Below are 27,603 nucleotides of genomic sequence, written 5' to 3' on the forward strand. Positions count from 1 at the left end.
ACACGGATGGCCGCTTAGTAAATAGACCATCACATTCACACCTGTTTCTGTGCCCCAAGCTACACAAGTACTGTGCAGCTAGCGCTATGGATTCAGTACAGGCCCCATAAGAAAAGCGAGAAATATGCGATATAGCACAGACGAGGTAAGCATCAAATAAATGCGAATGGTACGACCTATCCATCTGAGGGCCATCCAACACACGATCCCGGTATTAGGGTGCCCCTTTTTGGACTGTAGCTCTCTCCACGTACATTGACGATCAAGAAATACAGTCTTATATTCGCATCTATAAACGTATAGTTTCTGTTAACTTAAACCCGGGTTCCATATTTCTGTAGCAGATGCGAATCTATACTCGTCATTCGTGCCGGGGCCTGCTCGGAATCAATAAATGAGCACGATAGTGGATTCACCAAGCCTTGTAGCCACTTGCTTCTAATACGTTTTACGACAGTGACTTCCAAGTAATTCGATCTGTGGGCCTCTCCAGAAATGTGTTAGATGACCATCCCCTTCTCTATACTAAACAAGGCTACTTCTTAGGGAAGAATAAGAAAAGAATGACAAATATCCAAGGTCAGATCAAAGACTATACGGTTTTCCATGTTAACATACAACTGGATATTAAGTTCAGAAAAGGCGCGATCAAAATAGCAATGACTACAAGCCTCAATACCAGCACGAGCCACAGGAGATGGTTCAGTAGTTCCACCTTCTGTTTCACATGAAGGGAAGTGCATTTACTTAATTTGCTGCTCTTTCTTCTTCTTATTGTGGTAATGCCACTTGGTGATGAATTAGGTACTGAATGGTATTTGCACTGTTTGTATATAGCATGCTAATTTCCCTAAACACTAGCTGTCTCGCTACCTGTCTCGCAGGGCGCCCCCCATGACACTCTCTTCTCTTTCTCCTCACGCTTGAAATTGTGCTTAGCCAGCACCAGCATCATTATATTACACGGCCATCACACATTCTGCATGCTATTAATGGACCTTAGTAACGATTTAAAAAGGGTAAGTGGAAGACAGTTATAGAGAGGCGCTCTCATTAGAGTGGTAAATTAAATCTATTTGATACTAACACAGCCGCACTGGCATAATGCAGATATGACTGGTAGAGAAATGAACTTATAATAGATCTAATTTAGTTTTAATTTCTAAAACTTTAACTTAAAATTGCAATGGTTTAGTGCTAACTGTTTTAAACTCGCCTAAACTTAGACTGAATGCAACTCTACGTCCAGAACTACAGAGAACTAAATTAAGTCATTAGCAATGCTTATAGACTGTATGTCAAGGGCATCCTTATAGCTTCTTCTATATACCGCATAGGCTATTACTGCTAAGCAACATAGGTGGAGATGTAATTTCCCCCTTTCTTTTCTACCTCATAACTTGATTCCAATGGCTGATTGGATAACTTGATTACTATTGCTGACTCCCCGTGAGACAGCCCACTCTTAAGAAGCCGTACTCAACTCTCCTTTTGTTGATAAACCCCTGCTGCTTTTTGTCTAAACTCTGCCCAATGCATGCATGCTGAAAGATAGAATTTGAGATGTCTTGCCTGGCTAGGAAGACATGGGACAAAAGCGATGCTAATCCTATTTTTCTGCTGTTGAAGAACACGGCTGTCTCCAATTCACCATAGAAAATGTGCTCCCTAGACAGGCTATCATGGGCCGCATTGATACGTTTTGCGGTACAGTAATGACCATGAAAAAGTCCCGTACAGGTTAGGTGCCTATACCAGGGAATACTTGAAGCAGGGATGGATAGCTATTGCACTTGTGAGTGTTGTAACGACCGTTCCGATCATGTTTGCGCATAATCTCTAATTCCTCCACAAATAGAGCTGGCAGAGTAGGTACATTAAGAGACTCGCGTTTGGTCTTCAGTTGACAGATGTCGTATGGCAGCGGTCTATTCAGATGGTAAGAACTATCTTTCCACGCCCAGGATACCTTCCGCTGGCAATGTCGTACGCCTCTTGTACTTTTGCAAGGGGATACGTCCCAGCAACAAAAGGACGTACAAGGCCCGAGTCCGCAAGTTTAGCCAAATAGTGCAAAGCCTGGCTGCTTCCCTCCACAATAAAGAATAAAGCGCGGACGCCCTCCCTACGTATACCACACTTTTCATGATCCTCAGCAAAGTTGTAGCTCCCCGAATCCACAGATAAAAGAGTGCCGTTTTCTTTCACATATTTCCAGCACTTGGCCAACACGCCACCGCCGACTGTATCAATGATGATATCATAAGCGCTGTTGTGGCTCTCCAGCATGCCGTACTCAACCGTCTCGTGAGCACCGAGCTCTCGAAGGAACTCTGCATTGCGCGTATTCGAACTGGTGGCAGCCACAACGTGGAGTCCAGCAAGGGAAGCCAGCTGGACAAGGTAGACTCCAACAGCCCCGGCGGCACCAGTGATCAAAATCCGGTGCTGCCGTTCGGCAGAGGTGCGCGATCTGTTTCTCGCTGCATCCTCAACGGAGGGTACAGGAACACTTGCACGGTCAAATAAGGCCTCGTATGCTGTTTGTGCACTAAGAGGAATAGCCGCGGCTTGCTCCCAGGATAGACTTTTTGGTTTCAACGCGACTTCATCCTCCTCCACGATGCAGTACTCGGCCCACGCAGATGCACGAGTCACGTTCGACATTCCGAATATCTCATCTCCCGGTCTGAACTTGCAATCCTCCGAATAGACCTCCGCAACAATACCCGACAGGTCGTTTCCGAGAATGGAATGCTCTTGACGATAGGTTTCGGGCCACGTCAACATGTCACGAATCACCGTTGTAGCCTTGACACGGACAAGGAGTTCGTCTTTTTTGGACAGCTTAGGAATAGGCACGTTTTGATCGAGGTACAAAGCTGACGACGGTGCCGGATTCGAGGACGAATATGGAGAGGCAGATGAAGGAGCTGAACCCACACGAATTGCCTGCATTGCGAAAGATTCTCGATGTCTTCTTTAATATGTCGATTTGCAAGCACTGTTCTCTAAGTGCAGCCCCAACGTGATGGTTTTAAAGTATAATGTTGGAGACTGCAAACGTATTTCTAGTACGGTCAGGTACTCATAGGCGGTGATTGGAAGGGAGAGAAACTAAAATGATGATTGGATAGGTTCATGTTCACTCCATACCTTAGTATATAGATCACCTAGATGGCCACTGGGTTGAGAAGGTCGGACCCTTTCAGACGGTTATCTCGGCATACAAATACTAGGATTACCGAACGAAAGGGCGCATGGCCAACCTAAGTAGAGGTGGCGGTCATTTCGGCCGTTCTAGATACAATCTTGAGCGGTCAGCCTACTAGCTGGGTAATGGTGTTACAATCAGGTATATTGGATGGTACTGCCACTCATGATGACGGTAGTCTTAGTAAGGCTGTATTTATAAGCCAAAGTCAAACCATGTGTACATGAGCCGGGGTCTCTAGTAGCACGAATGCGGGGCTGAAGAATCTCAAGAGACCCACTCCAAAAGACTTCCTATTTAGGTAACATCAGATGTACGAGAAGCTTACAGTTCTCCCTCAAGTCCGATGGCAACAATCGCATCTGGGGGGAAAAGCCTGAGGACAATAGTAGCATACTCAGTCCTACCTGTACCGGATGGCGTTTGGTCTCTTAGTTTGGTCAATATTACAAATCAAATTAAATCGGCTCAACCATTATTCAGGAGGTTAGCGAATGACTATATAATGGCCGTTGGATCCATTCTCACATACCATCAGTACTTGCTGTCATAAGAAGCGCGCTTTAATTGAAGTGAATTTTCATACTCTATCTAGGTCGTCTCCCAACATGTGTCAAAACGAAGTTGAAGTCAATGGCTGGACCAGTATGCCTGCTAATGCTGGCGCCATCTTTGGTGATAAACCCTTCATCAACGTACCGGAAGCCCTATCGCTCGATGAGATCAAGCTTCCAATTGATGACCCCATTGTCGAGAAAACTTTGCGATATGCAAAGACCAATCTTCCCATTGAAACATTCAACCACTCTATGAGAGTTTACTACTACGGTATGCAGCACTGCGCTTCCGTGGTTTTCTATTCGCTAACCGGCTCTAGGAATGGTTATCACCAAGCAGCAGTTCCCTAAGCAAGCCAGTGCCCTTAACCCCAGTACCTGGGCCTTGACATGTTTGCTGCACGACATCGGTACTTCTGAGCACAACCTCACTGCAACTCGGATGTCCTTTGATATCTACGGTGGTATCAAGGCTCTGAATGTCCTTAATGATTTCGGCGCTACCTCCGATCAGGCCGAAGCGGTCGCTGAGGCCATCATCCGACACCAGGATATCGGAGTTCATGGGACAATCACGTACATCGGCCAGCTCATCCAGCTTGCCACAATCTACGATAACGTCGGGGCTCACCCATACGTCAAAGACTTTGGCAAGTTGATTCATGATACAACCCGTGCCCAGGTCCAGGGGGCGCACCCGCCGGAGGAATGGCGCACGTTCTTCTCCAGCGTCATCCAGAAGGAGGAAGCAATCAAGCCCTGGTGTCACACAAAAAAGATGGTCAGTGTTATGAGGAATAGAAGCTAGCACCCTGATGAGAAGTAGGATGAAGGTCTATCCTTTCGTCATGTCCGGACCATATTAGCTATATCATATTGCCATGCAGATAAATAGAGTGTTAAGACCACCTATATAAGGAGCCAATCACCTTCTACTTGACCTATATTGAATATCCACTGGGACGAGGATAAGTCTCCGGAATCTTCCCGCTTCCAGAACCGTCGCAGAATATTCCCAGCATTAACCGCATTTAAACATTTGGTCTCGAACCAAAACTTTTCAAGACAACTAGTCACGAAGTCTCTGTGAGCTCCTTGTTGGGATTCCAATCCCGCAACAAACAAAGGCCACAGGATGCACTTGAATAGGGAATCACTGCTCCCAAGACCGTCAATCACACGAACCAAGTCACAAACGAGATCGTGTTGCGAACTCGTGTCTCCAGTCAGAGCATCAAGAACACGTTTGCCATATATCAGAGCGCCGAGCTTATACGACTGCGCCACCTTGTCGAGCATTCCAAGCGGTTGGGTCCACGAATGAGGCTGGAGTAAACCTGAGGCCCAGGTGTGGCAGTCAAAACTCTGCGTAGAATCAAGCATCATCCTTACTTCCTGCATGTACGGATACAAGTCAACCGTGTCAGAGCGATCTGACCTCATAAGAATGTCCCTTGAAGTTGAGAAGACCCGCAGAGCGCCTAATATTTGGTCAGGGCATCCCAGAAACGCCCTGTCAACGCTCATTTCGAGAGGCGTGGCTGATTGTGATGGAGGAGTCGAACAGGAGAGTAGCCGAGGACGTGTACATGTCGCTCCGAACGTGTCGATCCTGCGGCAGTTACGTTCGTCAGCACGTACTCCTGGTCAAGGCTTCGTGGTCAGCATACGTACAAGTAAATCTGTCTGAGAATGAAGTCACGTAATCCTTGAATGGTGGTGCCCATATCTTGCGAAAGCATCGTACGTGGCGCCTGGGATGCTGGGATTTGGGCGATTAAGCTCTTGATGCCTTCCAGATGAAAGTTCCACTTGTCGCTCCCTGACTCCAGGAGATCGAGAAAAATCAAGACGAACGCGCTGGCAACTATTATATCTTTCTGGGATGGACTTGCAGTTCCCAGTGCCCTTGAGAGTCCCTGTATCGCATTATATTTGAAGTGAAGAGCGTCGTAGCTGGCACTCTGCAATCCAAGCCCGGAATGTATTGCTGATTCAGACTGATAGAACGCTCGAGCTGCATTTGCCTTGTGCCGCGCCGAAAGAGCAAGAATGGACATTAACAAGACAGGATGGCCCAGAGCAGCAGGTATTAAATTCCTCAGAGGATTCCTGTTGCTGTCATACATGATGAACAGCTTGCATACACATTTGCTATCTGCGTCTGCGTCAGGTATTGATCGGGCACAGTCCTTAAAGCAACTTGAACAATACAAGACTTACAATAATATAGATAATACCTAGAGCTTCTTTCTAGTCCAATGATGGACGGATCATCCAGGCTGGATGGTATGCTGAGATTGGAGGGTTCCAGGGCTTCTGTATCATCCACAGTAATTCGGTTAGTGATGGTGTCGTTACATACAGAAACATCGCACTGGGGAGCCCCAACAAGAGCAAGGTCTTGGCATGTAAGAGAACTAAAATTACCCTTGAGATCAGTACCAATTATGACTGACTGATTTCTAGACTTAGCAAGCATTTGGCCTCCTGTCGACGTGGTTCTGGAGTTGCCGCCTACAGCCGTAGAAGGAATTGATGCGATCTTGGCTGACAACGTTCCCTTTTTCCCTCGATAAGTTGCACCCTCGGCCCATCTAAGAGGCCTTTTCTCGAAGCATTCTAACCCAGCCTTTTTGCATTTCTTGCAGGGCGGCTGGGCCATTGTGCATTCGACATGCCGCCGGCGACAAGTGTAACAGGAACGTTGCATTGTGCGCAATCACCTCGAAGCATAAACTGACTCCCAGATGTCGACCTTCCGAACCAACGCGCAAAGCTTCCTTATGTAAGGCGGCACAAGACTGCAGGGCCTCTTGACAACTTGCAAAAGCTATCGTCGGTCAGCGCGTCGCTGTTCAGGCCAGTAGATAGATAGATTGATAGAATGAATGGCGGCAACCCCGAATACCGTACGGCGTACCCGACTACGGCAAGCCATTGGGACAAAACCGAAATACATCTGTAGGTGTTTTATAAGTATGTAGACCGCTCAGACTTCCGCCTAAGCAGGATTACATTTCCAGACCAATTGGTATTTCTACCATATGATGATTTAAATCCCTATTATATGGCGATTCAAATCCCGAATCCCTATTATATGGCGCTTCGAATCATTCGAATCCCTACTATATGATGATTCAAATCCCTACTATATGGCGATTCAAATTATTTGAATCCCTACTATATGATGATTCTAATCTACTATATGACGATTCAGATTTATTGGAATCCCTTACTGTATGATGATGCGAATCATTCAAACCCCTACTATATGATCGCATATACCTTAGGTAAGATAAAATGAAATCTAAAAACAGTTGGGTGCTTATTGCTGGCAGAAAAGTCGTAAAGTCCTATTTTCATAAATACCTACAGAGGTATTTTCAGTTTTGTTCCAATGGCTTGCCGTAGTGGACAGTCTAATGCGATGCATGTCTGTCAGCTTGAATTTTACTTCCGGGAACAAGGGGTAAGGGGGTATAGACATACAGAGGCACTCGAACGGATTGCAGTGCTGAAGATTTTATCTGAACAACTCACACGGCACACCTGATAAAAACCAGGTTCAAATGGAGCTGGTTCCATTGTATTGCAGTTTCAGATCTCCTTCGCTAACCCGATACAGACTCAAGGAATATAAATGGCTGATTGGCTGCTGGAGGTGGAGCTGGAGCTGGGGACGGCGGGAGTAGGCTGGCCCGATTCCCGAACCATCGGATAGATCTAGGCTCCAGAGAGTGGAGTATCAATCTGGGGAGTCACTACAACTACATGCAATAATGTTCTCACTGATGGAGTCCATTGGTCTGCACTGTCTGCAATTAACTCACAGTATCATTTTCTCCATCTACTCCACTGTGATAGTAAAAGCAGCAGCTTTAGAGTAGAATTCAATTAAAAGCTTATACAATTCTTGCAGACATTAGCTGCGAGCCTGCGACTCTGGGAATGATAGATAGCCATCAGTGAGTGACCTGATATTGGGGATTAATAACCATTTAATAGCAGCATGACTACCAGCATGATGAAGAAAAGCCACTACATAAAGTATATGAGAGACCTCATTCTCAGGGATGGTCAACTCCACTTATGTCCCAAGGAAACATATTTGTCATTATCAATATCTCCCCTTGATTTGTCATTAAACAACCCACATATGCATCTTTCTCTTAAATAGAAAATAAGTATTTTATAACTTTAATATCAGTTTATTGCGTGAGTCCGCTCGTGCATTGCTCTGCTTAAAGTGGCTCTTAGTTAAGTGGAAGTGATTCCCATGCAGGGCTAGAACTTTGCACAGAAGGTTTATCCTCAACCGAGGTTTACTTTTTTTGTTTTCTTATTTCTTTATTATTTTCTGCTAAATGGTTACTGTTGCCCAATTTCCTACAGACTGAATACCTGTAACACGTCCTAACAATATAAGTAGCTCTCACATTCTCCCATACTGGCCATGCACTCCTCCCAGCCTCCTCCACTCCCGTCTCTAACCCAGAGCACCACACACTAAGCACACGGTGCTACCCGCTGGAAGCGATATTGGAGCGAGCCTCCTCTCCACCCTGGAATGGCGACCGCTGGGTTATTTGCCGCTTCTAGCCAGGTGACGGTAAATGTGTGTGGACCTAATATGTGACTCAATAATCAGTGCTGCCTTTCGCTGTATCGAAGGCGCAGTTAGTAACTGACCTGGTGGAATGGTGAAATAGCCCTGGGAGTAGCCGAGTCGAAGGGCCTCATCAGCGTCTTTGACGTCATTTCTCGCTGTACTTCCTGGGCCGCGTTCCGATGTTTTGCCAATAAACTGGTCGTCCTGATAGACCTCAAACCGCTCAAGTGATTGATAATCGTCGGTAATGGTGAGGATGGTTTCGAAGTCAAAGTTGGAAGAAAAGATTCCTGGAGCTGGCGGTCCAGGCTTCGCATGTTCGGATGTCCACATGAGGTCGACTCGGTTCCAGGGTTGGACAACGGTAGTACATAATGGGGCAGGAGCTGGACTTGCGGCAGAAGCTTGTCCAGAGGTCCTAATCCAAGCGGCGTGAGGTTAGGAACAGGCTGCAGTTGGCCTTGGGACTGGCTTACCCAGAAATGGTTCCTGTAGTCGGCACAGTTACCGGACAGGGAGTGCATGTGCCCTCTGGGACAGTTGTTGTAACCGTCGACGTAGACTTGCAACTAACAATTGTCTGGCACTCAGACTGGCCTGAGGCCAGAGAAGCGAGGCCACCAAGCAGCAGCAGGAAAGTTTGCTGATTCATGATTGTGGTATGCAGTGAACTATGAGACTGTGATCCCCGTAGATTAGAGTAGTTGTCGAGGGGGTATTTATAATAATCTCTGTTTCTCCTTCTTCAGCGAGGTTCAGCTGTTCGGATACAGTCTTACGTCAAGAGATCTGTATCTCCACAAAATCATCGACATCATAGAAGTCTATATGACTCTAAGTGTATTTCATTATACTAAAAGATGATTTTTTGAGGTGAGGTTAACATGACTAGATCCGGAAAGAATTACATTTTATGTTAAAAGTTTTCAATATTTTCCTTTCCCTCTCTTCTAGTATTATCTATACTAGAAAACTATGCCTCAATCCTTAAATTAGAAGAGTGTGATTGTATAAGTAGAAGAAATGTAAGTGTTCTAGAATTTAGCAATGGAGCGTGTTCATAGGTTAGGTTGCATTATTGTTTACATCACGCTATATACATAGATGATCTCACCTTCATTGCAACATCCTCGTCATGCAACCCATTGAAGGGCTCATGAGGGTATATTGGATCATACCCTGTTGCCACAGCTTGAGGAACCAATGCCGCTCACATGTCCTGGAGGGCAGAACCTGGTCCTTATTAATTAGCTGTAGATAAAAGCACTGTGCGTTTTGAGAAGGTTACCAGTCGATTATAAGAGTGAGAAGACTTTTACCTCTTATTTGCTTAGCTTCCATCTCTTGGATCTCTATTTAATTACGGGTTTTGTGGTTAGACTTGGGCTGGGCACGCATCCAACTAGCGTGGACAGCTCTTCAGCCCTAGCCCAGTACCAAAGTGCTGACCTTGTGTTCCAAGTACGATTCCGTCCGAGATATCCGGAACTGCGCCAGTACTGTGGATGAACCGTTCCTCATCGTCAGAGATGAGCTTTGTGTTCCGTCCAGTTGTTGTAGCCGTCTCGCCACTCTGGTTTGCTGCCGAAGAACGATCGTTTGTAGGCCGCAACGGCGGTAGGTTGAACTTCCTGGTTCTGTCACCCAACCAGGTCCGGATCCGGAGCGTGTAAGAAACCTGGCCATCTATCCCAGGGCCCTCATCTCGGGATATGAGATTGATATGCGTCGGGAGGATCCTTAGTCGTCCCGGTGGTAATCATAATAAAGAAATCTGGGAGATAAAACAAGGAGGAGGGGAAATAGCTACGTTACAATGCGGCCGTATTTCCCCAGCTGGTTCCACTGCTACCAGTGACAGGCGAGTTTTATTCCTTATACACAGTCATCATCCTATTGAGGGGATCTTACTTTAACTGTAGGTTGCAGTTGGCCAGTGCATCAATGCCATAGTCTATTAGGATCTAGAACGTGCTATTCAGTTTACCAGTGCCGCTGTGAAGTTTAGTATCCTGTAATGGATTCTGATTAAGTGGTATGCATGCTACTGGATAGAGGGAGCACATTAATGGTCTTCAAGAGATAATCGTTAACCTGTATCACAGCGCGCACATCCCATCCATCCTTACGGCCTGCTGCAGAGCCATTGCACGGCATAAGGTGGTCATGCTAGCTGTTTCGGAGGCCAGGGGACAAAGTACTACCTGGCCACAGCAGGCCACGCTGCACGTAGTAAGGCTGTCGAGGGGACACAAGTTGACATACGTAGTCCACCCTATATCCATTTTTGTTGTATGAAAGCAGGCACATACGACCATGAGACGTTGGGAAAGAGGTGTCAGCCTCGCGCCAATTTTTCATTCTGACTTGACAGTTTATATGCGTACCCCTGTTCATGGCCCGACTATATTACACAGATCAATCATTCAATTGTTTGCAGTATTTGAATCACCCCTGTGTTGCATAAAGTACTTCGGCCAAGGCATTATTCATTACCACTATATATCATCACAGACTGAGTTTCTGTCAATGAACCTTTTAAGCTATTTTTACATACTGCAGCTGGAGAAGTGAGGGATTCATACAGTAGGGATTGATTGCACATGCTGAATGCATTGTCTGATATTATGCATGCACGCAAAGAATGTTAACTAAACTAGGCCGTTATTTGACGATAACCTCTTTGCTAAAAGGCCAACCACGCAGCGCAGTAAAAAGAAACTAATACAAAGTGGTAAAGAGACAAGGCTTTCTGTGCCCAGGGCTGTAACAGGGCGTGACGAAGATGATTTAGCACACCTTGTCCCATTGTGGACAGTCTCTTCTAGTTTCGTAAACCCTTCTTCCCCATACTCGACAGTTGTTTCTTCTCCAAGCTCGGTATAGTATTCCTGAAGCTGGCGAATCTGGAGGCGCACGAACCCCTCGCGCTCTTTATGCTTTTGGGGAATTGTGGTGATGTTGTGGATCCTCTCCGCAATGGACGATCGCGGTCCCCAGCAGAATTCGTCGAGTAACTCCAGTAGATCATGTCCACGGATGATACCATCCGTGCGGCATGAATGAACCAGGCGCTCTTGTCTTCGATTGATTTTCGCATATGTGCTGAAAGTCGGTCCTCAGGGTTAGTCCCACTGGTTCCCTCCTTCTGTTCCAAACAGTTCAGAAAACGCTCCGCTTTGGGAAGAAACATATCGAGAAACCAGACGGCACCAATTTCATTAATAATTCGATGAGGGCGTTGAAGAAGGAGCCACGACGGAATAGTCCCGGCGAACTGCATGGGAGCTGTATAGCAAGACTCCCAGTCAATAACTCCCGTGACGCGAAGGGAGTCATCCACAAGGACATTGCCGGGTCCGAAATCGTCGCAGAACAACCTATAAGGGCCGTGATTCTCTTCCTGGGAAATGAAATCCAAGGCTACAGCTTTCATCAGATGGCGACAAGCATACTCTTCCCAGCAGTCTTCTGAATCATACACGCTGCTCCGTTGTTCTCTCAGGTGAATTGACTGCAGTTGCAACAACGATGCAATATAATTGGTAGAGCTGCGATATACTCCTGAAGGAGCGCGATTTCCTGTCCCGCAGATCCGCATGAGCTCGTTGACTTCCAATGTCAAAGGCGCGCCGTCAACCATATACTGCCCACTTTGTTGGTCTTCACTTAGGCAACCGATGCAATCGAAGTCGAGCTTCCAAAGCTCCAGCAGTATCTCCGCCATTTGGTTATAAAGAAGCCCCAAGGTTCGGGAGTCAATATCGGGTTCAAAATATCCTCCTTCCCTGCCCTGTCGTTTCGAAGGATCTCTGACATTTTCCTTCCTTCAAGCCAGGTCATGATAATGAAAGGCCCAAGACCAGTGGGGTTCTCACGCGCTGCTTCATACCCAATGACACGACGGACAGGAATCTGGATCCTGCTACCGATGAATCCCATGAGCACAGCCTCTCTATGGACCTTTTCGTCTAGATACATTGATTTTTTTCCAGGCAACGGAAATCGAATCAGCCAGTCCTCGCCGTCATCTTCCCAATGCAATCGTAGGCTGAAATTGAACGAGCCAGAGTGCATTGACCGGAGCAAGCAGTCATCGCGTTTTCAGTAACGATTCGCCAAGTCACAAATCCCTTTGGATGAGGTGGAACACAGCCTGATCCACTCTTGTCTGAGAGCGTCGAACTGCCGAAGTTGGATGTCATCAAAATCCATATATTCAATAACGGCCTTGAGGAGGCTTAATTAATTGAGATATTTGGAGAAGAAGAGGGACTCCGTTGTTGTCGAAGATTTCCTCGACAGCATGAACGGTGCTCCTAAAGGCAGTTGTTGACATAATCACAAGACTGCTCTTTCTGTTGCACCACATATCATGTGATTCCTTGCATATATTGTTGATCGCATTGATCATGACTAAAAGCATGGTGAATGGTAGCGTCGAAGGTATGGTCCCAATATTCCAAGCATCCTACACCCCGCTGTTCGGCAGGCGGTTGCAGGTTGACGACAGTCAGACGCCCATCGCACGACGTATCAGTAACATACAGGACATGGTCTTAGTTCGCAGCTTCCGATACAGACTGCTCGGCGAGCAATGTCAATCTTTGGATGAAAGCTTCAATAATAACGAATGGTGGAAAACGCTTGCTTGGTTCGACACAATTAAGCTGGTGAAATACATCGATTGTGCTCTCTAGTAGATGGATATCATCCTGGACTCCGCACTGTGTGGGAGCTGAGAGTATGCGCATGTAGAGCGAAATACTTGACGTCAGAAGAATTTGCGCGTATATCCTGTACCAGTTCGTCAGAAATAGTGCGTTGTAGAACTATTCAATGCCACTACTTACCAGAATGTTTCAGGGAAGATCAAATGACGGATTCGACGCAGATATATCAAAGTGGATCGTGCCGCCTGATAACATAACTCCATACTTGTAGATGGAGGAGACAAACTCTGCAGAACCGGGGTTCCGATGGTGCTCGCACCGTGAATCTTAGAAAGACAGTGGTAGTACTCGAGATGCACATTCACGCCCCGTAAACTGAGATCATGGATAAAATAATCTGGCACGTTCCCGCTCACAACGGCATCAGGTTTACAAGCGGAGGGAAATTGAGACTTCAGGTCATTCAACTCCTGGTCCAGTTCGCGGATGAGCTGAAGTCGTCTCGCTCTCGAATGGCTCAGACTTTGCTCGGAATAGAGCAGATGGTAGACCCTTGATTTAAGCATAGCCAGACGAAGGTCGGAGGGGTAAAGAAGTTCCTTGGATGATAACTCGGACGTGAAGAACTGGTGCTCGGACGATTGTGCAACGTATCGCTCGGGTAGAGTCAGGTCGCAGTCAGCGTCATTGATCATCGGAGGCTGACATTTTCGAAGCGACATTTCTTTATCCACAGCGTAAAAGGTCCAGAACAGAGCCCGCAAATGCTGATGTTGATGTTTGTGGGCGGTACTTTCATATGTCGGCCCAGCTCTATGTGCCCCCAGATTGAAGAGGATCCGAACGGCCATAGCGAGTAGTATTTCCGCTGTCTGCGGTTGACCCAAAGGAGCGATATAGAGTGCCTTTTTGACAATTAGACGCAGCAGGCAACAACGTGGTAGAGTTTTGACTCACGAGGATAATCAAAGCTTCCAGAGCTCGGACGTTAGTATGTTCCACCATCAACTGTGGTAATACGGAAAGCACTGCTTGGACGTAAGCATCAGGGTCTGCATCAGCAAAAGCAGGCTCTTGTCGACGAATCCTGGTTATCATTGCTGTCAAGGCCGCTAAACAGGCCCGGTCGGCAATACTTGTCCCAACCCCGGAGCCATCGAAGTCAGAAGCGTCAAGTAGACACGTTAGTGCGTCAATGTCGACGACCGGATGTATTGAATACAGTCCATTGCTCGAAAAGTACTCCAACGACGCCTCGATCAGGCGGCGCGGGGGCCATTTTGGCAAGACAACCCGGGCGGGTTTCGTACGGAACTGCAGGTCGAATGAATCCGCCACCCGGTCGAGCAGCTCCTCCAGGTCAAAGGCTGGATCTGATTGTATGGAGGCAGCAAACGCGGGAGTGCAATACGCAAGATGCCACCGAAAAGCTTTCAACGTCACATCGAAGCCACGGGAATCAAAGAGATCATTGACGAGCCCGGAGGATTGATGGAGACTGGCACTGGGACTCTGGCGGGCGCCCCTCTCCGCTCTTAACGCCTCTTCTAATCGACGAACTTCAGCTCTGGTGTCTTGCAACTGTCTGATCATGGAGTGTCAATAAGATTGATATCAGATGCATGTGGAAAGGGTTAATCTTACTCGCGGACTGATTTCCGCGGCTGGATCGGCAGCGGAGTAAATATACAGGGAGTAGAGGCAAAATGACAAGCCTCGCAGGCGGGTTTGGCTCTATCGCAACGAATCTGTGAGGATTGGAAATTGAATGATGGTGATTAGTTCAGGGAATCCCTCTGTCCAGGCTGTCACGTGTCCTCTACCAACCTTCCGCTGTCGGCATCGGTCACAGGCACTTCGCAGTCGGCCTCCGTAAGGCGCAGGGGCGGTGGTGCCCATCTCGCTGAGCCGGGTGACAGGTGTGTCGGCAGTAAGATCTAATTAAGCGAGCTACTATGCCGAAAGGGGCGCTGAGGATGCTATTCGTGGCATGATTTCAGGATTGGATTTGGGAACAACGCCCGAGTCTCCGAGTCTTCGACCGGCTAAGCCCGAGGTTGCTGAGTAAGCGGGATATGTCAAGGCCGAGAAAAATATCAGCACAAATTTAGAATTTATCCGACTATATCATGTTGTGGTAGGAGGAGTCTATCTGGGGAGTTCAAAATTAGGACCAGAACGTCATCAACCAACACGCCCGTCCGGCTGGTGTGGGCACGGATTGTCTCTACCACACTTTTCGGCCACACAAGGTATAGTTGGGCTTTTTTTCCAGACATGCGCGTGCAGATATTCACAACCCAGGCCAACATTCCCGCCATTGGAACATTGCAAAACCTATTGGTTGCTTCCAATGACGTTATCGGGGACAGAATGGCCAGTAGGGTGAGAAAATGAGCCATCAACACCTGCGAGATCTGATTCTCGGGATCCAGGAGATGGTGGATCTCGCATTGAGGCAAGGTGATAAACTTGTTCATGATGTTGGTGAGATGGACATAAGCCGCACAGGAGGCCGACTGCTCAACAGAAACGAGAACGTCGACTAAAAGCTGGTAAAAGACTTCTTCGACCGGATGCCGTAACAGAGGTTTGACGAGATTTAGCGAGCGAATACCATCCGAGGCAATCCGACTATCGATTGTAGGGAACCGGCCAAATTGTGCTTCCATGTATTTTATATGTGAACTTGCATCGATCGAGAAAGATCCGTGCAAGTTTTGTTGTAGCATCAATGTGGTCACCAAGCCGCAGCCTCGCAGCATCATGATATAATCAGAAAGGCCGTCGAGCATGTACGAGGACTGAAAGGTCAAAATATAGCAAGCTGCCAACATGGCGTCGGCGTCAGAAGCCCCGCCTGGCGCTTGAGACATTGCTTCATTTAGCCCTCGGAGAGCCCGCTGGCGATGTCGCAAGGCCTCAACAGGGAGTGCGGACCCGGTTAGAAGAGCGAGATGCGATGAAGACAGAGCAAGAATAGCGTGCATTACATATTCATGCTACTCCAAGTATCAGCAAGAAGGTGCTAGGTCTATCACTCTCCATAAGGGTCTTACTTTATAGGTGAGCGCCGGGAGCGTTCGTGTATAGATATCATCGTTCCCAACTGGTAGGTGCGGATGAGCGTCGGTGATGAAGTGTTGCAGCAGGCACATGTCGGCAATGGTAAAATCTGCAGCTTTTCTTAGGGGCTGCAGATATGCCAGTTGACTTGAAACATCCCGCGCTGGATCTCCACGATACTGAACGTCGTTCCGTAGCCCAGGCGGGTAGACACAGACCAAGTTCTTTCCCTGGCAATTCTCGCAAGCGGGATGGTTCTCCGGACACTTCTGTGGGTTTAGTCTATTGCATGAAATGAAGAGAAACTTTGGCGACCAGTCTTACCTTTACTCTCCGGACCTTGCAGTTCAAACACCCTCTCCGCGATTTGTTATGGGGACGAATTCGTCTTTTTGGGTGTGACTTTTCAGCCTTTGAAAGCCCCGTTTGTGCAGTGGCCGAATTTTCTTCCTGTCGTCCAAGCCACCATCCTGGCACAGTATTCAGATTTCTCCTGCCATATACTAGGTGGTTTGGATCCATTGCGGGGGGTTGATCGCCTGCGTTAGTCAGAATGTCAGAAGTTTGTAGAGTTGCCTGCATGCATAGCCTCCTTCAGAGATCACAGTTGTGAACATATGGACGCTTCGATCTGTAAGTGGCTGCCTAGTGATGACCAAGATGAAATCATGAAACTGATTCTGAACACCATCAAAGGGCGGTGGAGCATCCTTTCATTGGTCCTCGACGGTTCGGGGTGGGCTTTGTTCGTATTCGCACCCTCTCGGTTCGCACTCGCATTTAGTTCGCATTTGATAGATATCGCATCAGTCTAATGTTTTACACACTACCGATACATGTGAAATGGGCAAAGATATTAGCAATACTGACTATAAATTAAACTTGTCCGCGCAGTCGTATCTCTAAGTATAACCAGATAAGAACCATATTCAGCTGCAATATGAAGACAAGCCATTGTATAATAGCTCTCAGCACGCTTGCTACTACTGTCGCGGCTTTGCCAGATATTGTAGCAAGAACACAACAACGAACCTTCAACGGTGTCCGAGTGCATGACGAAGTGGATGCCTATCTTGGGATTCCATATGCCAAACCTCCCCTCGGCGATCTTCGATTCCGCCCTCCACAACCTCTTGACATCGGTGACGAACATACAATCGTCAATGCAACTCAATTCGGTCCTGCCTGTTATCAGTTTCGATATAAGACCGTTTTAGGAGACAACCTAGCCCCAACTACCCCGGAGTCGGAGGACTGCTTGTCACTGAACATCTTCACGCCACTTGGACGTCCAAAGTCCAAATTGCTCCCAGTTTTGGTCTGGTTATATGGGGGTGCTTTCAACGAGGGAGGCTCGAGCGTTCCATGTAGGTCGTTTGCCAGGTTGGATATCACTCATGCTTACCTATTTAGTGTTCAACCCCACGGGGCTCGTCGCAAACCACGCCGATATTATCGTTGTCACCCTGAAGTTTGTACACCTTCTATCCAACCCATCACGCTGCTTTTCCACTTTTCCATTCGATACTTTTAGAGTGCTCACAAACCAGTAGTTACCGTCTCAACGTGTTCGGATTTCCCAATTCTCCCGCCATTCCAATCGACCAGCAGAACCTTGGTATTCGAGACCAGCGAGCCGCACTGGAATGGCTGCGCGAGAACCTCGCTGCATTCGGTGGCGATCCAACCAGAATTACACTTGGCGGCCAATCTGCAGGTGCAGACTCTGCTGCATTGCTGACCTATGCCTTCAAAGATGACCCGATCGTGCAAGGCCTGATCCTGCAGAGCGGGATTCCAGAATATGTCGGGCCCCAGGATGATTTTGTGTTCATCCAGGCGGCAGAGAGAGTCGGGTGCAGAAATGCCGCGAACAGGACCAATGAGCTGAGTTGCATGAAATCAGTCCCAGCACCGATTCTGCACAGAGCGCTTTCCAACCTTACGGTGAACCCATTCGGAACGACCGGAGGGGCCCCCATGATTGATAATATCACGCTTTATTCGGCAGAAGAATATGGCCGTCTTGGATCGGCTGGCTCTTTTGCGCGTGTTGTGAGTATCCCATTGGTCCTTGTACATATCAAGTCCTAACTTGGTTGCGGCAGCCTGTCCTGATGGGAAACACAAACAATGAAGGTGATGGAGTTCTGAACTGGTCTGAAACGGGCGTCAACAAGACCGTCTCGGACACCCTCACGACCACATATTTTAATTGCCCCATGTCTCAAGAAGCGTTGTAAGTTTGCGTTGGCAACTGTGGAGCAGTGTAGGCTGCTAACAAAAGTTCAGTTTCCGGACGAAGCATCAGGTTCCAGTGTGGAGGTACCGCTACATGGGAGTCTTCCCAACGGTCACATTCTTCTCATGGCTAGGTTCTTACCATCAAGGTCGGTTGTATGCCCTGAACGACTTATAGAAGCACCAGACTGACTAGAATGTGTCATAGCGGATATTGCGCTTGCATTAGGGTCATACAGGCATCTCAAACCTCACAAAAAGCCGCAGTGGTACGAAGTGGCTGCCAGCGATTACCTCCAAAAAGCGTGGGCAGCATTCATCAAGTCTCCGACGGATGGACTGTCAAGGAAGATGGCTTGGCCGATGTACAATCCGAATGGTATAGTCCCTATGCTTTGTCATCTCGTTCTGAAGCCGTGTCGGTATGCTGAGAACCACTCTCTAGGCACAACGCTCGTCGAACTCTTCGCTAATAACACTCCGACTGCTCGTCTCCGAGAGCCGGCTGAATTTGATGCTATTTGCTCTCACCCACCTCCAATTCCGTCCGACATCTGGTCCCAAGGCCCTCCTTGACTTAGTGGGCGCACTAGAAGCAGCAAAATGTTTCATGATAGAGGGGTCGTGGTTGAGAGGGTGCCAATAGCCCTAACAGTGTGCATATTTGTATTCACCAAGCGGAGATAGATCCCTTCGTGGCTGTGACTTCCTAGCTGCACGCCAATTGTTGCATATAAAATGTTTGCCTAATCAAGAGCGTTTATTATAGGTCACGCGAAACACACCCCAGCCTTGCAATTGACATGAGGCTATAGTAAAGAATGGGGGCCTCGGGCGTCTGCACAGCCCCGTCGTAAAATCTGGCCAGAATCGCAGGTGGCAAGGTGTCGATCAGCGCTACCCCAGTAGTTTATTGTGAAAATATACAATATTCAATACTCCGTAACAGTCAAAACATTCAGCCTTGTAGAGGCGACAATATCTTGTGCCCGGTTGATGATATCCTTGCGTAATGGTGAATATATAAATCATCACTGGTCACTTCAAACACGCATACCACAAGAGTGAACCTCATCTACCAGTCAATCTAGCCCGAAATACAAGTCAACCAGTTAAACACTGGATTTTACTGCCTGATTGATCAAACCCACTTAGCGATATTCAATACCTACACGCTCACAATGTGCTTCGGTTTATCCAAGTACGACGACGAGAGACATACTCCTCCTCGACGATCTAACAATCACGGACATTACTACTCTAGTCCAAACAATTACAACTACAATTATAGCTATGATAACGTGAAACACCGAAACGGACGGAAAAAGCGCCGTAACCATGGACTGGTGGCCGCTATGGCAGCAGGGGTAGCAGGCAACGCTGCCAGTTGCGGAGGAGGTGGAGGTGGTTGCTAAATCATTGAGCTTGATAAGACTGAATGTCTCTTGTGACTGTTTATGCTTCTATATCATCCTGCGTACCCTGCCGTTGTTCATGGCTTGATGTGTTACTGTGAGCGTTGAATGTGAACTTGGAGGTATATTGGACACTGGAGTTGTCTCTTGTAGAGTCGAAGTTCTGCTAACGACTCGACAGACACATGGCAATATCGGATTTAAAAAGTAGACAAGAAGGCCTACAGTTATCGAGGGGTTGAAAGTCTGAGGCGGATATAAACATGATCATTAAATTTCCTGACTTGCTTGACCAACAATGCGTTAATAATCAAGGTGTCTAGTCAACGTATCACGGGAGCTCGAGATGATCCATGGCGCCCCATTCAATGAGCCTTTCATCGTCCCAAATAGCATATCCCCAATCCCAACAGCCAGAGTACGGCGCATACGAGTACATATCCTCAAAGACTTGAGGAGACTCCAGCTCCGCGTCGAGCCACCGCTGCGTCCAGGCGACGTTAGGCCGCTCGTGAGGAGCCAGCGTCTCCAAGTATACCTTGAGACCACTGACATCTGTGCCAAAGTCGAATCTATCGGCAGGATACAGAAGAGGCAACGCTCCGACTTCTTCCCAGCTCGGTTTGGGCCAATATTCAGCAAACTCATGGTGAAGAACAACCGTGTTGGCGAGAAGCAAGTCGCGGCGAGTTCTGAAATCCGGTTCACGAAGCATCCTCACGAGGAGCGGTACCATATAGGCCAAAGTTTCCCTCTGGTCAGCTTGGAAAGTATGCAGATGGTCAACGTCCAATCTAAGGCGATTTAGAGGGGGCCGTTCTTCGGGAGGGAGATCGCTGAACCAGATAACACCAGGAGCCGCATAAGCCGCAAGGACTTTTGATATTTCAAGGTATGGCTCTTCCCATCGATGATAACAATGCCGCCAGAAACAGCTGAATTCTTCGACTTCCCATGGCGCCATGGGTCCGAAGAATAGACGCCACACTTCTTCATCCGTGAAAGTGGGCGTCCGGCCGCCACTAGTATCGAACCACTCATTTTCTTCTTCGACGTCGTCTGCACCCAGGGGAAGTTCAATAGGACCGAAAATGTTGCCATAAATCTGCATCCGATAGAATGCTCGAAGGAAGCGTGTTTGCTCCGTTCTGGATAGCGTCAGTGGTAAAATTTCATCCTTCCATTTCTCCAAGTCCATCCACTCCGGGCGAGTTGCTGTCCTGGTGTAATCGTCGAGAAGAAAAGCTGACAGTCTATGGAGATGCAGTAGTTGAATTGTCTCCTCAATATCAGCAGGTTCGTCTGGAAACGGCCATGAAGACAATCCGAGGCGGCGGATTTCTTCACTTCGTCGTCGGCTGTCCAATAAGGCAATGATTTTTGCACGATTCGATGGCTTGACGGCGTATAAGCCTCTGGACCGAACGGCGGCTAATGCATCTGCGATGTCTACAAGTCCGTCGTAAGAGCTCTGTAGAAGCACGTAGAGAAGTTCTTGTCTCACGAGCTGATATGCTCGATGATATGTTGGTGATGCAAATACAAGCGATCGAAGGGAATCCACGTCATTGATATTGAATAAGATCGAAATTTGCAATTCCACTGGTAAACCTTCGAACGTTGGCCGGTCCTGCTACCTTGGTTAGATACAATCTATTTTATGATTCCGACAGAGCTTTCTATCATGAGTCTTACTGAGTCTTCCATATTGACGCCGTAAAGTTTCCTTGTGGTCAAGTTCAAGTTTCAGGTAAGAACATACATGAATGCTGTCGGAGCCTCAGAGGGGAGAAAAGGAAGATGTGCTTGTTAGCTACAACAGAGAGGCATATGACTCCGTACTTTAGGCGCCTTATGTAATACGGCAGGGATCATCTTCAGTGGCGCTTGCTGGCGCTTTTTCCATACGTGCGGCGCTGCTCATCTCCATATTGGGCATTCAATTTTAAAGCCGGCGCTAAATTGTTCTTAACTCTTTCACTGTCATCCACTGGTTTGCTGTTCCCTCTTCGCCCGTTGCGCACGAATTTACCGCCAATGCACAAAGTGCATTGGCCAACCTTGGGCTTGTTCCAGTGGCTGTGATGTCCCATTAATATCCATCCTGCCCTAGCCCTATCAGCCTTGTGGTATGTTTGAATATCTAGACGGTCTGCGAGACTCCATGAGAGTAGGAAGGTTTCATCTAAGGATGATATTAGTTTCCATGTGCTACGAGGAACGCCTTGCTCAGACCGAGTCCGATAAAGTGATATTCTGCCGTATAAAACATGATTAGGAACTTGCCTTCAAATGAACGTCATCTCACTTTGGAAGCTGTAGCAGGTGCATAACATATCCCATCGTCAGTTAGTGCAGGATCACAAGAGATAGACGCTGGCCTTCTCCACGAATGCAATCCCTAACCGCCAAACGTCGAGTTGTAGGCAAAGATTCGTCTGATATTTTGCTAGGTATTGGCAAAGGAGGAATTGCACCATCCAAAAGGGGGCTCACCCCAGTACATCGCGAGATGTTGGGCTTAAAATAGGTCGATGTGACTACGAAGTCGAACGGGATGCCAATGAATGCAAGTATATCAGGTACTAGCAAAACAATACGTGTTTTATCGTTTCTATGCGCGCGCCAGGTACATCGCTCTAAATTTAAGCGCTAATCTATAGTGGCAGCAGATCATGGCTTTCTAGATTCTAGAGTAGGCTTGTCCGGGATATAAAGATCCGTATGTCCACGAGCTGGCTATGCCTGTGCAATGTGGAAATTATCGAATAGTCTGCTCGAAGCTTGTATATTCTTTAAGGCCCTGGACCTATTGCTCGTCTCAGCTCTCCTCTCCTTTGTCTGGCATTCATTACCCGCGTTTCTTCGGCTCCCTTTTTCTCGCTGTACACATTACAATTGTGTGATACACAATGAGCCAGCCTCGGACCCACGACTGGAACAAAGGGAGAGTCGTCTTGGACAGAAGAGGCTCGGACGGGGAGTACGATGTCCGTTATCCTCGCAAGGCTCACCCCAATGAACGACCTGCACCGAGCTACTACGGTCCAAACTTCTCCAATGTCGAAAATAAACGCTCAGCATCCTTAGCATATGGTGATATCAGGCACCCTCGAATGCCAGATCCCTATGTGAAGCGCCCACAGCCATATCCTGTGGAGGTGCAGAGGGACTATGACGAATACAAGAAGTATGGCGACCTATATGCAGACGCCAAGGCAAAGACGAAGGACAATAAGAAACTCCTAAGAACTGGAGTTGACAAACCCCAATATCGACAGATTATGGAAACAGTTCGTGACACTGCGCATGGCAGCATGGTAGCAGCTAACACGTACGTACCGGACACAATATCCAAATAATCATTCAGGCACTTACATGCTTCTGTCACTCTCCAGTGCTGCTGCTGCCCGAACTGGGTTTGCTCATAAATACCCATACGCATACGAGGACTTGGATGCCCAGCGGACGCATCACAAGTCAGCTAACGATCTTTTGAATGGGGCGAGGAATGCCCGGAGCCAAGAACAGAAAGCTTCCAGAGGGTTACTCCGAGGGAAATGATCTACGGCTGCTATGGCTTGACCCAGGCTGTAGACCAGTGTGAGTGTGGCGCTGTTCGTCCCGCCTAACTAATCGCTTTGCTACCATTCGTATGTTTCATGATTCAAGTTTTTTTTTTTTTGATTTTCTTTTTTTACTGCTATATATAGTCGATGTGGTTGATATCTCGTTGGCTTTTGGAATTTTGTATGTCAGTCATCAAGGAGATCTGTGTTCGGACCATTGCCCTTGTACAAGTAGAAAGGATAAGCTCGGTATGAGCTTGGGTTATTCGAAATTCTCACGTCTACTTTCATACGCTTTTAGTCCAGTAATGCGGGCGAGCAACAGAATGGGTAAAGTCCATGGCCTAGCAAGAGCCATGCTCTTGGATTGACTGTGTGCTTTTACAATATTTGCTGATAAGTCTAAATTTCTCGTTTCCTCCCTTGAGTCAGATAGTGTGTCTTCGTCAACCAGTAGGCCACTCAACTAAAGGTCTCCCGACAACCATCGGAGCGTACTGGGAATGGTAGTGCAATACAATGCTCGGTAGTGTCCTATTACCGGATAAAGAAAGGCAGTGCAGATACTAGCGAGGACGTGCGTGGCTTCTCAGTCAAGCTCTCCAGTGGGGATGCTGCCCGTGACTTCGTTAGCAATCATATTGTGCGTTTCCCAAGGTTTTAATATCAGTTGCTTACTGGGACTACAGCCATTCTATTTTCGTGCAGGATCCGGTCCAGCCTACCCTTCTGGACGCAGCCTCAAAATACGACCAGCCCCTAACCAAAAGTAACTTTAACACAGAGAGCCATAGGTGGCCAAGCCCTATTGAACCGTTCCTATCAACCGAAATCCACGGCAGTGCGTGGATTAAGTATTTGCATTAGAAGGTTCGCTTGGGCACAAATTTGTATCGTTGTCTGTAATTTAGAATCTCCCCTAGAGCATATAAAGATTCTACCAAAACCAGATATCCTCATTGAACTGACCAAGCTTAACAATTCGACCTTGGTGTTTGAGAATTGCTTCGTGCTAGTGACTGTATAGGGCAAATCTCTCAAAGATGGGGAACTATGGCGAAGTCAGGGCATATGGCTGTCTAATCACTTAAAGGGACGAAATGGACGTCCGATATCTTCAACAAAGATTTTCCCTCTCTTAGTTGAGGCGAAGACGCGATGAGTTTGAGTTAGGATCGAATTGGGCGTGACGGACACCTGAAAAACCTACGCCTGGGCAGATTGTCCCTTAACCGCAGCCTGAGTGGTTATTAACTTAGACAGGTCAACCGCAAGCTGATCCCGAAAGGCTATATACTAGTAATCATGGGCGGCGTCGTCATGCTAAGCCATCTGTATTATATGTAGCGTTTCTTCTTTAGCAAAGTAATGTTACTTTGACAAAATGCAACGGATGTTTTTGACTTTTATGAGAGCTGTCTCTGGTGTTTATTCGGACTTTTCTCTATCCACTCCACTCAAATGCATTGCTAATAACATGGTATCAATATCCGAATCAATTATGGTAAACCCGTAACCCTAAACCCAGCCCATATGGTATCGCAGACATTCAGTCTATAACAGAAAGAAACGAGAATAGAACATGTTCAAAGGAAACCTAAGAAGAGAAGTGAGGGGCGTTGAGGAACAGCCCCATCAGGACACCACCAAGGGTACCAGCAATGGGAATGGTCATAATCCAGGCCAGCAGCAACAGACCCACACGCTGGAAGTTGACGGCCTTGAGGGTACCGTTGCAGAGACCGACGCCGACGGTGGCGCCGGTGATGCACATCGAGGTCGAGACGGGGAGAGAGTACTGCGAGAAGACCAAGACGGTGATGGCGGCGCCCATTTCCATCGAGCAACCGCGGCTGGGGGAGTGGTAGGTGATCTTGTTACCCATGACTATTGCTCAGTTAGTTCTGTGTCTCGATTGTGGCATACAGACGGTGCACATACCCTTCATGATGTTGTAGCCGTAAGTGATGAGACCAATAGAGATACATCCGGAGAGAACGGCAAGCTGCCAGACAGGCACAGGGGCCTTGGAGGCAGCCGCATTACCCGTCTTCCAGGCGGAGTAGATAACGGCCCAGGGACCGACCGAGTTACCGATATCGTTGGCGCCGTGAGCAAAGGAAGCAGTACAAGCGGTCAGGACCTGTACAAACGAATAAGTGTGCTCGACCTCGTTGGGGTACTTTTCGGCGTGGGCGTAAACACGCTGCATCCGTTCTCCCTCGGGAGTACCATGGATACCGGACTGGGCAGCGTGGATGTCGTAGTGCAGGCCGTACAGCAAGCCGGCAGTGATGATGGCGGGGATACGCTTCAGGAGGATCTTCATGTTCTTCAGTTCGTAGATCTCGCCGGCGCCCATCGGGTTGTCGCGGAGGGTGCGCATCGCCCATCCAAGGGGTCCGCGCTTCTTGAGGAGACGAGCGTTCAGGCGCTTGTTGGATTCCTCCATGATTTCCTTGTAGGTGAGCTGCTTGGCCTCGCTGGCGACAAGGCGCTTCTCATTGGGGGAGATGGCAGGCGAGGTAATGGGTTCGATCTCGGTCTTGGGGTTCGTGCTGTCAAACTCGGAAAGGGTCTGCTCGGAAGGAGCGGGGGATGCCTGGGCAGCGTCCTCCTCGTGGTCCTCCTCGTCCTGGACGACGGCGTAGTTGGGGACTTTGGCACGGTCGGCGCCCTGAGGAGCGGGACGCTTGAACAGCAGAGGGCCGAGGATAAACATCCACCACTTGACGCCGTGATCCCGCTTGATCACACGAGCGTGTACAAACGGGACGAAGAAGATGGCGGAGAGAATAGCAACACCACCACCGCAACCCAGGGTCACAGCGGCAATATACCAGCCAGGCTTCTTGCTCAGACCGAGACTGGGCGAACCTTTGTAGACAATGGACAGGGTACAAACCGTGGCGGCGATGAGGAACCAGAAGGGAGAGCTGTAGACGGCCCATGGCACGGGGTTCTTGCGCATGTGGACAATGAGCTTGATCAGCATGAAGATAATAGCACCGAAAGCGGCCGAGATGGCGGGAGCCATGCCCAGGCCTGCGAAGATAGCTCCCAGTCCCTTTCCGTGGTTCCATCCCCATTGTACCTTGGAAGCACCGACGGTCGCAACACCGACACCAGCAACGGCAGAGATGAGGGAGTAGGTCGACGAGACGTGGGCCGAGTGCTTGGTGCACCACATAACCCAGGAGGAAGCAGCGGCGAGAGCACAGGTAAAGGCAAGCATCTGCACACCGGCATCACCACGGAAGGCCGAGTTGGGGATGATACCGTTCTTGATGGTGTCAGCCGTCCGAGCGCCGACCGTAATGGCACCGAGCATCTCGAACACGGTGCCGAAGATCATGGCTTGTCGGTAGGTAACCGATCTGGAGGAAACACTGGTAGCCCAGGAGTTGGCCACATCATCTTTCAGGCAGGTAATGTCAGCAAATCGTCTAAAGAGCAGGTTAAAGAGACATTAACATACTTGCACCATTGTTGTAGGCATCCAGCATGGCAAACAGAGTGCCAATGGCAAAGACGTAGTCATACTGGCTGAGCACCATCTTGACTGTATGTGTAGAGTGAGGCAAGTTGTTGAGGGCTTGATCCTGAATAGACTCAGACAGCGAGCCACGGGGCTTTTATGCTGCTATGCATTGTATCGCTACCTCACGCGACATTTTCTTCCAACGCCTAGAACCATGCGCTTGAGACGCCCGCTAGTGCAGCTGCAGGTGCGTTCGCATAGATCGTGGCAAGGGAATCATGCCCGGTTCGTATACTCGACCTGACACGTTCCTCCGCACCTCTGTCTGATTCGCACTCCGGGGAAAATGGGCTTCTCACAAGCGTCTTGGTATTGCCCCCCATCCCAAGGGGCGTCGAGGTCGGGATTTGGCGGCCCACCCGTGGTTGGCAGGAGAAAACCACTCAATTGACATCAGCAGGCAACCAGCCCAAGGCACGTTTCGCCTATCTTCGCCTGCTTGTCTGGGAGCGAAGCAAGAGCGAAGCAACTCAGCAAGATTGCAAGACTGACCATGTTCTTGGCAGTCCAGCCAAATCCGAGCGGGAAGAGGGTCGAGTGAGGCAAAGGAAGACGCGGATTGGCTGGCTAGTGCTCTTGGCGCGGTCTCGGCTGGCCTTGGCGGTCCTTGGCGGTCCTTGGCGGGATTTACCCCATCAGCCTATCAAATGCGGAGACTCCTCCACGTGTGCTCCCCCATGTCAACTGCGTAAATATGGCCGAGAGCATCGAACCC

General features: G+C 48.4%; 8 protein-coding genes across 8 annotated transcripts; 3 read left to right on the plus strand and 5 right to left on the minus strand.

Moving 5' to 3' along the window:
- Positions 1-1,932: 1,932 nt before the first annotated feature.
- On the minus strand, positions 1,933-2,958 carry ALT_3213 (NADP-dependent oxidoreductase; the record flags this gene model as incomplete). The annotated part of the gene is made up of 1 exon (XM_089599519.1): positions 1,933-2,958. The coding sequence occupies one exon, from the start codon at positions 2,956-2,958 to the stop codon at positions 1,933-1,935; it is 1,026 nt and encodes a 341-aa protein (XP_089456262.1).
- Positions 2,959-3,822: 864 nt separating this feature from the next.
- Positions 3,823-4,579, plus strand: ALT_3214 (cyanamide hydratase; the record flags this gene model as incomplete). The annotated part of the gene is made up of 2 exons (XM_033561718.2): positions 3,823-4,042; positions 4,092-4,579. The coding sequence occupies 2 exons, from the start codon at positions 3,823-3,825 to the stop codon at positions 4,577-4,579; spliced, it is 708 nt and encodes a 235-aa protein (XP_033417609.2).
- A 3,701-nt stretch (positions 4,580-8,280) lies between these two features.
- Positions 8,281-9,035, minus strand: ALT_3215 (uncharacterized protein; the record flags this gene model as incomplete). Its single annotated transcript, XM_033561714.2, has 3 exons — positions 8,281-8,399; positions 8,464-8,801; positions 8,860-9,035. 3 exons carry the CDS (start codon positions 9,033-9,035, stop codon positions 8,281-8,283), a joined length of 633 nt encoding a protein of 210 aa, XP_033417605.2.
- Positions 9,036-9,785: 750 nt separating this feature from the next.
- ALT_3216 (uncharacterized protein) lies at positions 9,786-16,214 on the minus strand (the record flags this gene model as incomplete). Its single annotated transcript, XM_089599520.1, has 9 exons — positions 9,786-10,014; positions 11,183-11,488; positions 11,575-12,210; positions 12,276-12,434; positions 13,237-13,961; positions 14,014-14,641; positions 14,884-14,993; positions 15,354-16,058; positions 16,116-16,214. 9 exons carry the CDS (start codon positions 16,212-16,214, stop codon positions 9,786-9,788), a joined length of 3,597 nt encoding a protein of 1,198 aa, XP_089456263.1.
- An 848-nt stretch (positions 16,215-17,062) lies between these two features.
- On the plus strand, positions 17,063-18,939 carry ALT_3217 (cholinesterase; the record flags this gene model as incomplete). Its single annotated transcript, XM_033561709.2, has 6 exons — positions 17,063-17,489; positions 17,536-17,593; positions 17,676-18,177; positions 18,231-18,361; positions 18,415-18,512; positions 18,572-18,939. 6 exons carry the CDS (start codon positions 17,063-17,065, stop codon positions 18,937-18,939), a joined length of 1,584 nt encoding a protein of 527 aa, XP_033417600.2.
- A 1,170-nt stretch (positions 18,940-20,109) lies between these two features.
- Positions 20,110-21,485, minus strand: ALT_3218 (uncharacterized protein; the record flags this gene model as incomplete). The annotated part of the gene is made up of 2 exons (XM_033561708.2): positions 20,110-21,411; positions 21,474-21,485. The coding sequence occupies 2 exons, from the start codon at positions 21,483-21,485 to the stop codon at positions 20,110-20,112; spliced, it is 1,314 nt and encodes a 437-aa protein (XP_033417599.2).
- Positions 21,486-22,690: 1,205 nt separating this feature from the next.
- Positions 22,691-23,342, plus strand: ALT_3219 (uncharacterized protein; the record flags this gene model as incomplete). Its single annotated transcript, XM_089599521.1, has 2 exons — positions 22,691-23,112; positions 23,177-23,342. The coding sequence occupies 2 exons, from the start codon at positions 22,691-22,693 to the stop codon at positions 23,340-23,342; spliced, it is 588 nt and encodes a 195-aa protein (XP_089456264.1).
- A 1,602-nt stretch (positions 23,343-24,944) lies between these two features.
- ALT_3220 (inorganic phosphate transporter) lies at positions 24,945-26,904 on the minus strand (the record flags this gene model as incomplete). The annotated part of the gene is made up of 3 exons (XM_033562601.2): positions 24,945-25,234; positions 25,289-26,764; positions 26,826-26,904. The coding sequence occupies 3 exons, from the start codon at positions 26,902-26,904 to the stop codon at positions 24,945-24,947; spliced, it is 1,845 nt and encodes a 614-aa protein (XP_033418492.2).
- Between the last annotated feature and the right edge of the window lie 699 nt (positions 26,905-27,603).

This window comes from Aspergillus lentulus, assembly GCF_001445615.1.
Source record: "Aspergillus lentulus DNA, contig: Alt05, strain: IFM 54703, whole genome shotgun sequence".
In the NCBI taxonomy this organism is placed as follows: domain Eukaryota; kingdom Fungi; phylum Ascomycota; class Eurotiomycetes; order Eurotiales; family Aspergillaceae; genus Aspergillus; species Aspergillus lentulus.